This window comes from Octodon degus, unplaced genomic scaffold, assembly GCF_000260255.1.
Source record: "Octodon degus isolate 3935 unplaced genomic scaffold, OctDeg1.0 scaffold00029, whole genome shotgun sequence".
Taxonomy (NCBI): Eukaryota; Metazoa; Chordata; class Mammalia; order Rodentia; family Octodontidae; genus Octodon; species Octodon degus.
The window spans coordinates 179,788-196,937 of NW_004524605.1; the positions used below are offsets into that span (position 1 = coordinate 179,788).

The following is a 17,150-nucleotide window of genomic DNA, read 5'->3' on the forward strand; positions in this document are numbered from 1 at the left end:
TATGTTGAGCTGTAGGGGACTCAGGTCAACAATTTCTGACATTGCCAGTCAAGCGGAAGACCCAATACTATTATGGACTACTGGACTCTTTTAGAGTATTTTGCTGAGTTAACAAACCTATAATATTCAAATGACGGAACTAAACAAAAAAGGGGATACAGATGAATGTCCAATTTGTATCTGTGTATTCAAAGAGGTTAGGATAGATATATAGTTATATTCTCTTAATGAATAGAGGGATTTGCTCTAATGGTGTTTGTAAATAGGATATCATGTCCGCATGTTGAACAACAGATAACCACTAGGAAGACAGTATGCAATGTGTTCATTATTGAAACTGTCCTGCCAATTGGATTTGAAACTGTCTCATTGCTATTTGTTTCTCAATAAAATTATGAAAAAATAAAAAACCTGAAAAAAAATGTAAGCAACTATAACCCTAAATACCTTTAAAATATGTGTTGGCATCAGAATAAAGATATTCAATTGGGAAAAAAAAAGATAAATATTCTGAGAACTAAAGCAAAAAAGATCTATTTACAAAGGAAAAAAAAAAAAAAAGAGATAAAGCTATTCGCATCAAGTTTTTTTTCAGCAGGGCACGGTGGTGTACTCCCGTACTCCCAGCACTTAGGAGGCTAAGGCAAGAAGATCACTAGAGTTCAAGGCTAGTCTGGGCTATATGAGTGAGTTCAAGGCCAGGCTTTGGTACATAGTGAGACCCAGTCTCAAAATTTTTTTGAGCAATAAATGGGCATTTTCAAAAAAATTAAAGAGGGGCCTGGGAGATGGCTCAGTGGTCTAAAGCACCTACTTGGAACAAGCTTAGCAAGACACAGGGACCGCGGTTCAATCCCCCAGCACCACATGCCAGCCAGCGCCGCCCCCTGGTGGGCTAAGCTGCCCCCCCAATAAATAAATAAATTTAAACAAAAAAACAAACAAAAAAAAACCAATATGGAGGGGGCCGGGGAGATGGCTCAGTGGAATTAGCACTTCTCTGGCAAGCACAAGGGCCTGAGTTCAATCCCCGGTTCCGCCAAAAGGAAAAAAAAAAAAAAAAAAAAAGAAAAGAAAGAAAACAATATGGAGCGTGGTCTTGAGATTAGAGAGGAGCTTGGTTGAAACCTGGAGCTTGAGTTTCATTTGAAAAGCGGTTGGTGGCCACTGGGAGGAGCCTCTGAGGTCACGAGCAGTTTAAAGGGTATGGAGGGGAGGGAGCGGCGGGGGGGAGCCGAAGATGCACCGCGGAGGGGGCCGGAGGAGCGCTCAGCTCCGAGCAGGACAAAGCCGGGGTTTGACCTGACCTGGAGTGAATTTGGCGCGCTTGTGGAGCCAGCAGGTCGGGCGCCGTCTTCGGAAGGCGCTGCTGCTTGGGCCAGGCAGCGAGCAGGGCCGGCGCGCGGCGCCTCCCGCGCCTAGGGAGCAGGAGGGGGACACCCCGAGGGCGGGCCCAGGAACCCGCGGGGCCCGGCGTGCAGGACGCCCGCGCGGGACTTGCGCCTGGAGCCTCCCAGGGCCGCCGAGGGCGCCCTTCCCGGTGCGGCTCGGACGCGCGGCCGCCCGAGAGGTGACAGGTGCAGCCGCTCCGCGGCGGGCGCGGCGCCGCGGGCGTTCCCGCGCTGGCTGGCTGGCGTGCGTGTCCGCTGCTTAGGTCAGGCCGCGGGCGAGGTTTGCAACGTGCGGGGGCCGCTGCCGTGGGCGACTCCCACTCGCGGCGCGCGCTCCTCTAACGCCCGCCTCTGTCTCGCAGCTGTAAAGGACCTGGCCAGGAGGCTGACGGGACCCCGGCGCACTCTGACCCGCAGGGGAGGCGGCGGCGGCCGGACCAGGGAGCCCAAGGAGGCCAGGTGTTCTTCAACAGCGAGTACGGGGCGCTCCGCAGGCCGCTGGAGGAGGGCGCCTGGGGCCCGCCCGCCGGCTCGTCCTTCCCAGACCGCAGCTACTAAGGGCCAGGCGCCCGCGCGCCCGCTGAGCCTGGCTCTGACGCCCAGGGCAGGTGCCACCTCCCGAGGCCCAGGCTGGGCGTTCATCTCTTTCTTCCCTCAATTCCAGGCAGGAAGGCCCCGAAATTTAGTCCTTGATGTCCTGAGCCCCCAGATGCTGCTGATCCCAGCCACCCTGTCCACAGGTGCTGGCCCTGGGCCAGCCTCTCCCAGGACACTGGCTTGCTGTCACTCCTTTCCCAGCGTGGGTGGGCGACACAGGCCCATGTTCTGAGGAGGAATGCCCGACATGACTGGGGCTCACGGGGCTGAAAGTAGAGCTCCTTTTGCGCCACATCTCCCAGTCTGTGTGCAAAACCCTGTCTCTGGAATCAGCCTCCCCTCCTCTGAGGAAGGCAGCTGCAGAAAGCACACTTTCCCCAACACAGCAGCAAAAAAGAAACTGGGAGTTGGTTGCACTCTGGAGCCCCACCAATGCCTTACTGGTCTTGGGGGTGACCAAGTGCCAGACAGCAAGGCCGAAGGCCTGCTTAAGCACAGAGAACCACCCCAGACACTTACTTTCACTAGAACTGCAGGACTCTAAGCTTCTGTGATGAGTTGTTTTCAAAACTTCAACTGGAAGGAGGCCTACTTTGTTTTTACTGAAACTAGGCAGTTCTTGGCTAGGAAGCTACAGTCCCCATGACATCTCTCTCAGAAGACTCCCAGCCTTGCATGCCAGGTCCAGAATCAAGAACCAACACACAGCCCACAGCAACCCCTTTGGCTTCTCCCCAGAGCCTGATCTTCCACCCCAGGTGCCTCCAAGACTCGAGCAATGTGGGTTCCACCCAGGGACGCTTTGGGGCTGGCACAGAGCCAGTGTGGCCTGGTGCTACACAGTCACTGGAAGATGTTCTGAGGACCCTGGGAGGACCCTGCCCTGCCCTCTGCTTCCCTCTGTGCCCACCCTGGCACTTGTGTCCCCACAGGGGAGTGACCACACCCCCTGGAGGTGAGATCCTTCTGACCAGACCCATTCCAGCTTACACTGCCGAGCCTCCCTGCCAACAGAGCGAGCTTCATCTGAAGCACCACAGACTACAGCCCCCACCCCTGCCTCTTGCGCTTGCAGGACAGGCGCCCAGTGGGTGGGGGCCTTCCTGCAGACCCTCCCCACAGAGCACGTGGCTTCATGACACAGTGGTGCGTGGGTGACTGCTCCTCACTGACCCCAAACTCCTTCCTCTGCATGGTGCAGGCCTCAGGCTCACTGGGGTATGGTCTAGAGGATGCAGTCTCCAAGGACCAAAGCCAACAGTGCAGGTGCAGTGCCCAGCCCCGCGAGCCTCTTGCTCAGCTTCCTCCCTTCCGTAACTACACACACAATGTTGTACTGGGGAAGAATGCCCACTGTGCCCTTGCACACATGTTCTCCGAAAGATCTAAAATATTTAATAAAGATAATAAATCAGACGCCAGTCTGAGTCACCATCAGTGGGTTCTGAGTAAAGGCCCAGAGGTCTTATGCTCTCACCGCAACCTTCTCCAGTGCAGGGAGGCCCAGGCCAGGAGCTGTGACCGAGGCTGTGGTGCTCAGTGTTGGTTCCTGGCTTTGTGTGTCACTGCGCTGATTCTCGGTATTGAAGAGACCCAGCACAGAGCATTGGCGCGACCAGGACATTGTTATCCTGCATTACACCTGGCTGAATTTGGCCACTCTGTGGATGTGTGGCCCACCCAGTTTTCCTGGACAAACACACACACACACACACACACACACACACACACACCGCCATGCCCCACAGAAGATTTCCCAGGGATGAGCTCACATCCTGGACCCCTCAGCCCTACCTTCCACTTCAAGTGCCATAGCCCTGCCCCTACCCCAGTAGCCATGCCCATCCCTCCCAAGTCCCACAGTGCTACACATTTCTGTCAGTCCCCTAAGTAACCTCAATTTGGGACTAGCAGTACCCTCAAGTGTACTGAGGTGATTTTGGCCTGAGCTTGGCAACCACAGCTGCTTTGGAAAAGATCTCTGCAGCTGGAGGCTGGGCTTCTTCCCAGCGCCACAGATGACCCCTGTCCTGGGGTTGTGAAGTCACTTGGGGAGAAGCAAGAACTGGGAGGGAGGTCCTTAGATATGGCAGAGTGGCCAGTGAGGCACTCTCTGGCCTGGAGCACTAGGCAGGAATGTTTCTTATTTTAAAACGGTGGGTTCTGAGAACAGTCAATAGGCTCAGGCTGATATTCATGTTGTGAGAAGAGGTCCAGGGAGTATGGGCCTTCACAGGCAACCCCTGAGGCCTGCAGCAACCCTGGGCCTGCACTCCGCCAGAGCCTCAGCCTCTCTTCTGCAGTTTCCACTTTGCAAAGCTCTCATGGCAATAGTCCAATGCCCACAGTGGCCTTGGCATGACCACACCATGACAGAAGAAGCCTTCACCCCCACCAATTAGTGCCCACAATGGTGTCTGACACCTGTACCTCACTGCATGCTTGCACCCCTCAACTGCCGTATGCACTTAAAGGCCAGGCGACTACATCAGCAGGTCAGGCCTTGGGGGCAACAAAGTCATAAGAGGTCAGTTCCCCAGTAAGAAGCCTGGGAGTTCCTCTGGCCTCATTCTCCTACAGGACACAGGGAGAAGTCACATGTCCAACACCTAGAGGGGGGGCTGCTCACCAGATGCTGCATCTGCTGTAGCCTGGTCTTAGACTTCCCAGCTTCAAGACTGTGGGAAACAAACACAGGTGACTGAAGCCAGGTCTCTGGGTTTGTATAGCAAACCATGAAGCCACCTCCACCCATGCATCCCTCTGCAGCAGAATAAATGTGCACTTTGGTATAGCAGCAAGTACATCTCTGATGGGGAGGGACTGGGATGTGATGGGCCGAGTTTCTGGCCTATCTGGGCTATGATGTCTCCAAGGTCTAATCTACCCATCCACAATCTCCCCAGAAGACAGTGGCTCCCAGTCCTGGTGCCCAGAAGCAGCATAGGACACTGCCAATTATAGTCCCAAGGGGCTACCTGGGGATCATACAGAGCCCTGTTCAGACCTCAGGCAGGTCACTGAAGGTCTCTGGATGTTCTTATAAGTGAAGAGGCCCCTTCCCACCCCCATGCCATTCCTTTCATTCCTTTACCCATGCCTCCTTATCCCAGGCTTGGCAGGGCTCTACCTCAGCCCAGGCAGAAACAGGAAAACCAGGCCTAATTACACACCAGGATTCCTTGGCTACTGTGTCTGTGATCAGCATAGCTGAGAACACTGGGAGCCGCTGAGACCTCAGGCATGACCCTGGGGAAGCAGTATGTCTGAGAATTCCAGAAGCTAAATCAGGGTCTAAGCTTGGGAGTGCTGGCTACTGGCTTATCGCCTGATAGGACAGGTACTTAAAGCCTGGGAGATGAGAATGACTGACACCATTCAAAACACCTAAAGGCCTAAATCAAGCTTTGCTGGAAAGCAACCTTCCTTGGAATGACAGTCATCGTCAGAGCAAGAGGGCCAGCTTTCAGTCACTTTTACCCATGCTCTGACACCACAGTAAACATGGTGATGACCTCTTCTCACCCCCTTCACCACAGGACCCTGCAGGGAGGAGACCTTGAGCAAGGAAGGCAAGAGGAAGTGCTCAAGAGATTCGGGTCAATATTGACCAAGGTACAGGCACTCAGCAGTGGGAACAGGACTCCACAGAGACACTGCCCAGAGCCCAGGATGCTAAGCTATGAGGAAGGAAGCTGAGAGAGGTGTATAGGCATGGGGCGTGGGTTGGCCCTGAGCAGTGTCTATATGTTAGGGTAAACAATGTCTCCATCTGTTGCTCCTTGAGCTGCCTGTGCCTGGTGCTACAGAAAGCCCAGGGGCATGCCACAGGTTCTCATACTTGGGTCCCACCTTTCCTCGGGGTGACAACACAAGCGCGAGAGAAGAGGCACCTCTTGGCCAGTGCTCCCGCATGGCACATCTGGAGCATACCAGGACATCCCTAGGAAAGAATGGGGTGGCCATTTTGCCCAGGCTCCCGAGACTGGGCCACGTCCAGAAGGCTGTGTGGGGATGCGCAGGCTCTTGTGGGGTGCTCAGAGGCAGGGAGGGCCTGTTCCCAGCTGTGCACATGTTGGCTTGAGGGGGAATGGGGTGGTTTATCTAAGATCAGCATCACTGGTACATCCCACAGCATAAAATCTTGTGCCTGTCACCCTCAGCTGGACTCCATGGGATGACATGATGCTAAGCTGCCATGGAAAGAACAGGTGAGGTCAGTATGCCACACTCAATTCTCGTGACAGTCGCCGAAGCACCTGGTCTGCAGGGCCAGGAGGTTGCCACCTTCCCAGAGGGCCCATGCCCCTCACCAACGAGAAGTGGCACTGGACCTGCCATCCGCCCCAGTTTACATAACCTTGTTCTGAGTGAGGAATAGCAGAGAAGGCTCCTCAGTGGCAAGCCTAAAAATAGAGGTGCTGGTTTGGTTTGACACACAGAACAGGATACCTCCTCGAGTACTGGGGCTGCCGTATGGCAGTCCTGGCCCGCAAGCCTAAACTTCACCTTTGTGTGCCTATGGCAGCTGTACCTGAGGTCCAGAGTGGGTACAGGACATGGGAGTGCAGGATGGGGCAGCAGTTTGGAGCAAGGACCCCAGACAAGAATCTGAGTGTGGGGAGCATGGCCAGGCCTTAGGGAGCTTTTGTAAACAGGAAGTCAGCTAGTGGCTTTCAGAAGTGCAAGAGTCCACCACAGCTAGCTGAGACCCTTCCACAGGTCCAGAGCACCTGCTGCCCTGCTGTGGAGAGTCCCAGAATTCAGAATGCTATGTGGATAGTGCCAAGCACCAGGATGGAGCCCCAACCAGAGGAGGTGGGCACATTCCTCACAGCTGCTTTGCACAGTTCCAAATTTGATGTCTGGCCCATACCCAGGACTACCAAAGTCATTTACCTCCAGCATTTCCTGAATCTCAAGAGGGCCAGATGAGGTCTTGCCCCAAAGGATGCCCTGCAAACATTGCCTGGGACAGGCTGAATACATCATCAGCAGAGGGTGCTAAGCCCTTCCCTTCTGCCACAGAAGCAGGCAGGCAGGAGCCAGGCTGAAGGCCCAGGCTGGGTGCTGACAACCACTGCCACTCTGGCACCCTCTCCCCAGGCTAAATTGTCTCCAACACCTGCTGAAAACCTCAACTCACCTAGCTGGTAAAGAGGCAATACAGAACAAAAGGGTGGGTAGGCTAAGGAATCTAGCCCACCCAATGCCTGAAGACTTTTGATGTGACTATATATGAAAAAAGAACCTTAGCAGTGTGATGAGGAGATTCCCTTGGACTATCTTGAGCCAATGCAATCATACGCAATCTTACGAAAAAGAGACAGGGAGATTCCAGAGAGAGAAACAGAGTGAAGAGGGAAGAGAGAGAAGGGGGAGGCGGAAGGAGGGGAGGAATAGAAGGGAGGAGAGGAAGGGAGGGTAGGGGAGGAAGTGACATCATGGAGGCAGAGACTGAGCAACGAGGCCACAAACCCAGGGATGTCAGCAGCCACCAGAAAAGGTAGAGGAGGCTGAGAATTAGTTTGTAGAGCTTCTAGTGGTAGTGTGGTCCCGCCCATAACTTGCTCACACCCCACCAATGCAGGAGTTCTGGCCTGCAAAAATGTGTTCCTTCCAGCCACCACCACATGACAATTAGTTAGAGCAGCCTCAGGGTGCTAATACAGAGAGCACCCCACGCTCCAGCCATCCCCACTGCCCACCTCCACCAACAGCTCATACTGAGAAGCACTGCAGCCTGTGCTGGCTAAAGGGGGCCAGCCTGAGTGTGCTCTGGCCTTGACTGTTACACTTGGAAGGCTGTGGCCAGTCCCTTGGACCCCTTAGGGGTGAAGCGGACATGAAAGCACATTGTGTTGGGGGTCTAAGGGGATCTATTTGGTGAATTGGAAAACTTAGGCACAGGGGAAGCAGGCCTGGGGTCACACTTCATGTGTATGGGAAGACGGCAAATGCACTCAGACTATGTGAGCCAGAAAGGCAGAAGACGCTGGGAGCTTTTGTGGGCTGGTTTTGGTTCTTTTGGTTTGGTTTCTCACAGTGCGGGAGATTGAACCTAGGACCTCAGCTATATTAGGCAGGTATTGTGCCACTCAGACAAGCCCCATGGAACTTGTTTCAAAGGCAAAGAATGCCAGGAAAGGTGTGTGAGGAGGCCGCAGGAACAGTGCTGGGACAGGAACTGTTGAGCCCCACAGACTGCTGGCTCTTGTTGTGCAGGGGTTTCCATGTGGTGCAAGGTAGGTCCAAGTTCAGCTCTCAAAAGCCATCCAACGAGAGCAGGCAGCCCAGGCCACAGCATCTGCCACAGGATAATGAGTGCTGAGGACGTGGACAAGGGGAGCCCCTTGCGTTGTGGTGGAGATGCAAATGGTGTGGCAGCTGTGATTCTGGACGTATGGTAGTTTTCTCTTAACAGAGGGTCTGCTTTCATGGTTGCAGTTATCTGTAGTCAATCAGGGACCAGAAAATATTAAATGGAAAATTCTAGAGATAAACAATTCTTAACTTTTCAATCCCATGCCACACTGAGTGAGGTGAGGCCCCTCGTACCGCCTGCCCCCCAGTACACCTGCACACACTGCTCCCCTCAGTCACTCTGTAGCAGCTCAGTTATCAGACCCGTCATGGAATCACAGCGCTTCCAGTCAAGTAACCTTCAATTTATTTAGAATAGTCCCAAAGTGTAAGACTGGAAATGCTGACAATGTGGATAGGCCAAAGAGAAGCTGCACAGTAAGCTTGTGTTTAAGGAAAAGGTAAAAGTTGTTGGCCTAATAAAGAAAAAAAAAACCTTGCGTCCTGAGGTTGCTAAGATCTACAGTAAGAACAAGTCTCTCAGTGAACCTGTGAAAAAGGAAAAAGAAATGTGTGTCAGTTTCATTGACGCATTTGAACTGCAAATTTATGGCCATGGTGTCAGATAGGTGCTTAGTTAAGAGGGAACGGCATTAAAGTATGGAGTTTGTACTGTCGATGCCGTGTGATTCAGGTACTCAGTGGGGGTATGCATACTCCTTAATTAGGGGAGGCATATTCCCAAAATAGTGGGAAGTAGGGTCTCAAAGTGATACCTGTACACCCATTTTCACACCAACATTACCCCCAGTAGTTAAAACAACAGAGCAACCCAAGTGAAGCAAAATCTGATATGGACATACAACAGTAAAATATGAAGCCTTTAAAGGAAGAAAAAGCCAGGTGTGATAATACACTCATAATCCTAGTTCTGTGGGAGTCTAAGAAAGGAGGATCCCAAGAGTGAGTCCTATCTGGGCAACCTAGCAAGAACTTGTTTTAAAGTTTTTTTTAAAAAGCCTGGTGTGGTGGCACATGTCTATAGTCCTAGCACTCAGGAGGCTGAGGCAGGAGGATCACTGTGAGTTTGAAGCCAGCCTGGGCTACATAGTGAGTTTAAGGCCAACCTGAACTATGTAGTGAGACCCTGCCTCAAAACAAACAAAGGCTGCACTTGTACACTGTGTGTTATATGTATTTATCACAATAAAAATTTGGAAAAAAGAGAACCCTGCCAGAAGGATCCCATCGAGGTCAGTGCCAGCTCCCTGCGGCCAAACAGTAGAGTCTGGGTCATCTGCGGGGATGTGGTCTCTCCCTCTGTTAGTGCCAAAGCCCAGGGCATGCACCTCAAGGTTCTCCAGCACGATAAAGGGCAGAGCCAGCCTCTCCACCAGCCAAGATGCTAAGTGTGTGGGCTCCTGAAACCTCAATCACATGTCACTGGCAGCGCTAGGCCCAGCTTGCTGAAGGGAACTGCTGTACTGCTGGGATGGCACTGGGTGGGCACTGAATAGGGAGGTCAGCCTCTCCACATGCACACCTGGACCTCATGCAGATTGTTTACTTAGGTGTTTGTTGCAGTTGAGGTTATCTCACTGTTGATCTGGTTGGCACTGAATTTTTGGGTGCAAGTGATCTTCCCCCCTCACCTTCCCAAGTGGAAGGGACTACAGGCTTACACCAGCACACCTCGCTGCCTGCGTCACTTTTGGCAGTGGCAAAAGGACCACAGCTTCTGTGATGAAGCACCAGTGGTTTCTACTTACTGACTTTCAGGGCCCAGGAGGCCCAGAGCCCAGGATGGGTAATGCATTTAGGGACAAAGAATATGATGATTTATTCATGAATAGATTTCCACTTGAACTTCTCTTTAAATCAGAGGGAAAAAATCAATAATGACTCATGAATATAGAACAATACATCCAGACTCTGGGTTATTTTTATCTTTAGGCCAATTTAGTTGTAATGTGTGTGTGTGTTTTTTTTTTTTGTTTGTTTTTGTTTTTGTTTTCTGTACAGGATCTCACTACACAGCTTGGACTCATAGTGATCCTCCTGTGTCAGCCTCCCAAGTTCTAGGATTACAGGTGTGCACCACTACACCTGGGGTTCCAGGGCCGGTGTGGCATGCAGTACCAAGGATTGAACCCTAGTCCTTGTACTTGCCAGGCAGGTGCTTAGACCACCATGCTATCTCCCCAGCCCCATAAAACATGTTTTTATAAACTTTTTTATGGAAGAAAAAAATCCACCCACAAAGGAAAAAATACCAGGCCCCCACAAAGTCACAGTGCAGCGAAGCAGTCTCAACTCTTCTTGTAAGCCATTTTAGTTGGCAGCCTGGTGACATTCATAGGACAACTTCTAGAGGTAGATTTCCATGAAAAGAAGCTTGTGGGAGGGGAGTTGGAACCACTCAAGTTCCACTGGAGAGCCCTTGTCTGTAGAATTCATACACCAGCCAGTTTTCCCCAAGTCTTCTCTATTCAGAAAAAAATCACTGAGTTTCAAAACAGCTCTGATTGTTGTCTGGAAAGAATGTGCTGGCTTTCTGTGTGCCTGCTCTGAGAGTGACCGTTAAAAATCAAAATGCTGCTTTGGTCTGAGGAAGGTGCCATGGACCTTTCCAAACTTAAATCTTGTGATTCCCAATACATACAGTAAATTTGGTCCATGTATTATTGACTTTTCTATCTCCTCAGTTTCTACTAAAATTGGCATTTGATGTCTTAAGATGCTTGGCTGGTTTGTGAGAAAGGTCATTGAAGTTCAGATCCCAGAATGCCTCGCTCTGGAATCCACATTGACTCTTATGACCAACTTCTCTGGTTGGACTGGGGCCCTCATCTTAACATATTTTTATTAAGAAAGGCAGATAAAGCACTAGAAGAAGCACTCTTTCCTCATCAGCATTGGTGTTGTCAGATTGGCCAAGAACGCAAGGGTGTCCAAGGAGCCTGTCTTGCATAGGCCTTCCCTCCAAAGGAACAATGGCAAAAAGCAAAATATCAGTATTTTTGTGCTCTAAACCTACACAAGTCTGATACATTGGACCAAAGCTCAGAGTCCTGACTATTGCTCCAAGGGGCTGCTTCCCTGACCCAGTATCTGAGGGAGACAGAAGTCAAAAGGACAGAATCCCTCCACTTCAGGTAACTAGTCTCTGCCTTTTTCTTTCTTCTATAATCTCACTCCATTTAGCATCTAAGAATGTGACCAGTGTGACATGCCAGTCCTCTCAGGGCTGTGTGTCACTGTGTCCTTGGACACAGTGCCCTGAAAAATGCTATGAAAATGCAGCCCCCAGAACTGCAAAGAGGGCGAGTGATGACGTTGGCTGGAAGGACTCACTCATCCAGGGTTCTGGCCTTCTGGTCTTCTAGAGTCAGTCTGCCCTGTGCCCCCAGCCTCTTCTTACCCCACATATATGCCTGGTGAATGCCCAGGCACCCTTCAAGGTACAGAACCAATGTCCCTTTTCTGAGACCTGCCTCCAGCCTGCAGGAAGAGCAGCCTCCCCTTCCTCCAGCCCCAGGGGCCTCCTTTGGCTCTGCTCTGTGGATGTGCACACCCATCTCAATCAAAAAAGTCTTTGAGGTCACAAAGACCTGCTGGTTCCCAGCCACTCCTTGCCTGTTCCTTCCCTGGGCTGGTGTCTGGAGCCTACACTGTTGTAAGGGTGAGGTAGGGTCAGACCACAGAGTGAAAGTGCAGTCCTGAGTAGGCCTTGTGGAGACAAAGCTCAGCCTCAGTTCCTGCTCTTGGGCTCAGGAGATGCTGCCAAAAGGAACCCTCCCAGACCCAGGTGGGATAAGGGGACCAAGCTCCCCAGGGCCCAGCAGCCAGAGCAGGAAGTTGGCTGGGTTTCTATCTGTTAGCTAAGCAAACAACACACTCCTCAGGAAGATAGGGTGAGGTCCCAGCTCCCAGTATATGAATGTTTCTGGGTTGGGTTCTGAAAGCCCGCCTTAGGTCCTGAGAGCATCCTCCAAGTCCTGCTCTGCCATGAAGCTCGCCACCACATTTCTGGTGCTGTCTGTGGCCCTGCTCAGCCACTTTGGTGAGTCCCCCTGGGGTCTTGAGGCAGAAGGCAGCTGCCATCAGAATCTGCTCTTCCTCAGCCCCAGCTCCTCCCCTTGCTGATTCTGACCCTGGAGCCTCCACACCCCAGGCACCAGGTGTTGGTCCTTGCAGCTGCAACTCTAGGGCCTCCTCAGAGGCTCCCGGCTCTCTTTCCTGTGGCCTTCCAAGCCTTCTGGAGTCAGCCTGGCCTGTGCTCCAGTCTCTTCTCTCTCATGCCCTGCTCACCTACACACATGCCATCAGAATTCGGGAACAGTCACGCTTCAAGGTACAGAATGCATTTCCCACTTCTTAGACCAGCCTGCACAATGAGCAGCTTCCCCTTTCTCCAGCCCAGGAGACTCTTTTAGCTTTCGGCAGCCTTTTCATTGGATCCAAGGCTCTGCTTCCATGTCACCTCCCTACATGTGTTCCCCAGCTTCTGCATGGGGCAGCCATCAGGGAGGGAACAGTGCGGGGGGGGGGGCAGGTGGTGAAGGTGCCCACATTCCCCTGGATGCAGATGTGTGATTTCCCCTCCTGTGTGTTGGCAGGTGATGCCTTCTTTGTGAAGTCCCTGGCTGAGACCGCGGCTGAACCCATAGCAGCCCTGGCCCCTGCTGCAGAGGCTGTGGCTGGGGCTGTGCCCAGTCTCCCCCTGCCCTTCAATCCCCTGAGACTCATTCTGGCCAGCCTGGGCATCCCAGTGGAGCACCTCATAGAGGGTTCTAGGAAGTGTGTTGCTGAGCTAGGTCCTGAGGCTGTGAGAGCTGTGAAGATGCTACTGGTAACAGCACCCACCCCACCCCACATGGGTGTCCCTCCCTGACCATCCCAGCCCCAGGCAGGGAGACCTTGTCCCATCCAGTAAGCCCACCACTGGGAGAAGCTCAGAGGCACTGGCTGTGCATGGGGTTGACAATACCTGAACTTCAGGGATCTGTGAAGAATCCAGCACAGGGTATATGGCAAGCAACCAGTGGGCTGTGGCACTGGTCCCAGGGCCCACTCCATCCAGTGGCCATATCCCTCTCCTTGTGCCTTCCTTTCTAGTCTGAATGGCCTTCAACAGTCAGAATGAGGGCCCCACCTCAGCTACCTTTGGGAGCAAAGAGGAGTCCACTCACACTCGGCTTCTCTTCCAGGGAGCCCTGACTCTCTTCGGCTGAGTCAAGACTGGAGTACCCCTGACTCAGGACAAGCTGCTGCCTACCTGCAAGGCTGGAAACCACACTTCCATCCTGACACCCCTACCTTTCCCAATAAACATGGCTGAGCTTTGGAGGTGATGTTTTCTTGCATCAAAGCCAATCCCTGTAGGGGCCGAAAGCACCACAGGCCAGAGTAAGCGGCATGTGTGTGTGTGAGGAAACACGCAAACAAGCACTTGCTACTGGCAGGTGGGGTACAGCCAGTGAATAAGAGTGACAGGAACTGAGCTAGACTGAATGTGGAAACCTGCCTGAGAATTTTCCCCTACGTCTTCTGTAATTTTTAGTGAGGAGAGAATAATTTCCAAATAAATGGAAATTATTTAATCCTTGAAGACTGACAAGAATATACCAAAAAACACCACCCTTTATTTTTATTTTTATAAATTTATTTATTTATTTTTTTTGTGTGTGTGGCCAGCTCAGCCCACCAGGGGGCGGGGCTGGCTGGCATGTGGTGCTGGGGGATTGAACCACGGTCCCTGTGCTTTGCTAAGCTTGTTGTAAGTAGGTGCTTTAGACCACTGAGCCATCTCACCAGCCCGACACCACCCTTTATTGCTAATATCTGAACTTTTTTTTTTTTTTTTTGGCAGAACCAGGGATTGAACTCAGGCCCTTGTGCTTGTCAGGCAAGCGCTTATTCCATTGAGCTATCTCCCCAGCCCTGAACTTTTTTTAAAGAGCCGAATATATTTATTGGGGAAAAAAAAGCTTCTGTACAAGAGAAAGAGACAGAAGGGGGGCCTGAGTGGGTTGGCCTCCTACCTGAACGTTTTTATCCCCATAACGTCTATATTTCTTCTTGGCGTGGAGCAGCATGGATGGCTGCAGGATCCGGCAGCTGAGTTTCTTTCCCTGTGGCTCTGGATGGTCTTGTTCAAACAGCTCAGTGGCTTTGAGTCCTTCTGTTTTACCACAACTCCCAGACTGAGCCCAGTTGCCAGTGGACAGTACCCATAGGATTCAGACAGGTTTCCACTTCAGGGGAAATACCCTGATAAACTTCTTTGTTAAAAAGTGTAATAGGACCAGCAATATAGTTCAGTGGACTAAGCACCTGCTTAGGCAAGTGCAGGGACCACGGTTTGATCCCCTGCACCACATGCCTCACCAGCCCCACCCCCAGGCACACTAAGGTGACCACTGAGTATGGGGGTGGTGGCGCACATCTGTAATCCCAGCCCTGGGAAGGATGAAAATAGGAGGATCACTATAAGTCCGAGAGATGTAGTAAGACCTTGTCCAAATACATTAAGTTTTTTTTATGTTAAAATTTTTTTAAAAGCATAACAACTCCATATTGTGTTTGCTGGGAAAAAGCTTCTCTATTTAACACTAAAACATAGACCTGGCCTTTTTCTGTTCTGCTTGACAATTAACACAAAGGTCAGAGACAAATAAGGCAGGCCTCAGACACCCCCATTTCTACTGTGTCTCTTTTTATGGATTCTACTCTCCATCCTATCGGTGCTACAGAGAGCTTGCTGCTGTTTCCCAGGATGGAATCACTCCTCTGTACACAGCCAAGTGAGCCAGTAGTCCTCTTGTTCCCTGCCATGGCCCTCCCACATGGATGCTGCTTACTGTACAGGATGGCACAGCTTACCCACTCAGTCTTCCTCAACCAGTCTAAGCCTTCTCTAGCTAACGACTGCTGGCACTGAATTTCTATGTCTGCTGCTGCCCATGTAGCCACTCCTGTTCCTCTCAGAGTAGGTGTCCTCACCAACCTTACACGCCATCCCCAGCATGAAACAAGAGGCCCACTCCTACTTGTCCACAAAAAGTCCTTTGCCAGTATCCCTTTTAACAACATGACAAGAGGGACCAGAGCAGGCAGATGTAAGCAGTGGAGCTGGTTCACACCAGGAGCAGAGAGAAATTTTCCACCTTTAAAACAAACACCACTGCTTCTCTATCCATGTGCAAGTTAAGGCAATGAGTATCCTAAAATGAAAGGATTGCAAAATTGAGGCGACTCAAACTCTCCTTCCATTTATACACATTCAAAAAGAAGGCAGTGGGGCTGGGGAGATGGCTCAGTAAGATAAGTGCTTGACTGGCAAACTCAAGGATCTGAGTTCAATCCCCAGTTCTGCCAAAAAAAAAAAAAAAAAAAAAAAAGGCAGGAAGCATGGGAAAATAAAGAGAATGAAGATCAGCAGGGTCAGTTTTGCTTTGGGGCCAACTCTTTGAGGCTGCCTTTCCTACCCTGTAATACAACATTTGCTCTAAACTAAGACTTTTCTTCCAAATGACCTTGCACTGTTCTAACAGGCTGGGCCTGGTGTAGTACCCTCCTTGGCTACCCAGAACCAGGAACATCCATGTACATCTATATTCCGCTGCCCTGACCCAGGCCCTCCCAAAAACTCCCACTGTTCTCCTGAGTCATAGTAAGAAGGGCGACATACTGCTTCCTGCATTGCTCTTTGCTCCACTGACTTACAGGACTGGCAGCCCCGTTCCTTGTGTGACTCTCCTGGAGCCCCAAGACTGCACCGGCATTTCTCTCTGCTGATTTCTGGGATATGGCAGCTCTGGCCCTCCTTAAAGGGACGATGATACAGGGGAAAGATTCCCAACCTGCTGGATATCTGGGGTGATGGAGGAGGTTAAAGAGCAGAATACTTCCTTGAGAGAAAGAAAGCTGCTGTCTGAGACAAAAGTGGTCCCAAGTGGATTACCAAGGAACTTGCCTTTCTAGAAATTTTTATAGAGAAAACACACATCACATAGTTCCAAGGTGTGAAACGTGGGAACTCAAATGGTGGGTATTAGGTGGGACAATACTATGGCCAACCAGTAAGATTATGATTGCTCAAGTAAACTTGGTTAAATCAGGGTCAAATGGGGAGTGGGCGTGAATACAGAACAAAGGGTTTTCCGGAGGGTGTTGGGTTAGTGGCTCTTTTTCAAAATGATTGCTACCTATTTAGAATATCAATCCCTCACATCTATCCCTAGGGAGGTATGTAGGTACATTTGTTTACTTTTTTTGTCTGGCCCTCTGGCCCACAGTGGAAGTGCCTGTCTCTGCCACAGTTCAAAATTATCTTGTCTCCCATACAGGCTCCTTTAAGGGCCTCACCCTGTCTTATTACCTATATTTCTGTCTCAGTTGCCTACAACAATGGGTCCCAAAATGATCAGTTATATAAAATGCTACCCAAGTTTCCTGAGATTGGAGATTGATGGGTGATATAGTTTTCAATGCTGATCCTAAGAAAAGATTTATATTACAGATAACTAAGCTACTTAGAAATATTGTGGGCAGTCAGACAAGGCTGAGCCCTTGAAAGGTCAGTGCACAAGACAGCTATGGCTGGAGGTGCATTTACAGGCTTCAAGAAAAAGCGAGAGGGCTGGGGAGAATAAGCTAAGTAGAATAAGTGCTTGCCTGGCAAGCGCAAGGGCCTAAATTCAATCTCTGGCTCTGCAAAAAAAAAAAAAAAAAAAAAAAAAAAAAAAAAAAAAAAAAAAAGCAAAATGATGAGCCAGCACTTGGGAGGCTGCGGCAGGAGGATCACTGTGAGTTTGAGACTAGCCTCAGCTACAAAGTGAGCTCAAGACCAGCCTG

At 51.0% G+C, this 17,150-nt stretch overlaps 2 protein-coding genes across 3 annotated transcripts in view; both read left to right on the plus strand.

Annotated features, from left to right (window-relative positions):
- The window catches only part of Flt4 (fms related tyrosine kinase 4), a 39,039-nt gene extending 35,635 nt beyond the window's left edge, over positions 1–3,404 (plus strand). For both annotated transcript variants that reach the window (XM_023713137.1, XM_023713138.1), the window contains one exon: positions 1,754–3,404. In XM_023713137.1, coding sequence (XP_023568905.1) covers positions 1,754–1,949 — 196 coding nt within the window. In that variant the 3' untranslated portion in view covers positions 1,950–3,404. The remainder of the gene's footprint in view (positions 1–1,753) is intronic.
- Positions 3,405–12,065: 8,661 nt separating this feature from the next.
- On the plus strand, positions 12,066–13,638 carry Scgb3a1 (secretoglobin family 3A member 1). Its single transcript, XM_004629295.2, has 3 exons — positions 12,066–12,354; positions 12,911–13,143; positions 13,502–13,638. The coding sequence occupies exons 1-3, from the start codon at positions 12,300–12,302 to the stop codon at positions 13,523–13,525; spliced, it is 312 nt and encodes a 103-aa protein (XP_004629352.1). The 5' UTR covers positions 12,066–12,299; the 3' UTR covers positions 13,526–13,638.
- The last annotated feature ends 3,512 nt before the right edge of the window (positions 13,639–17,150 follow it).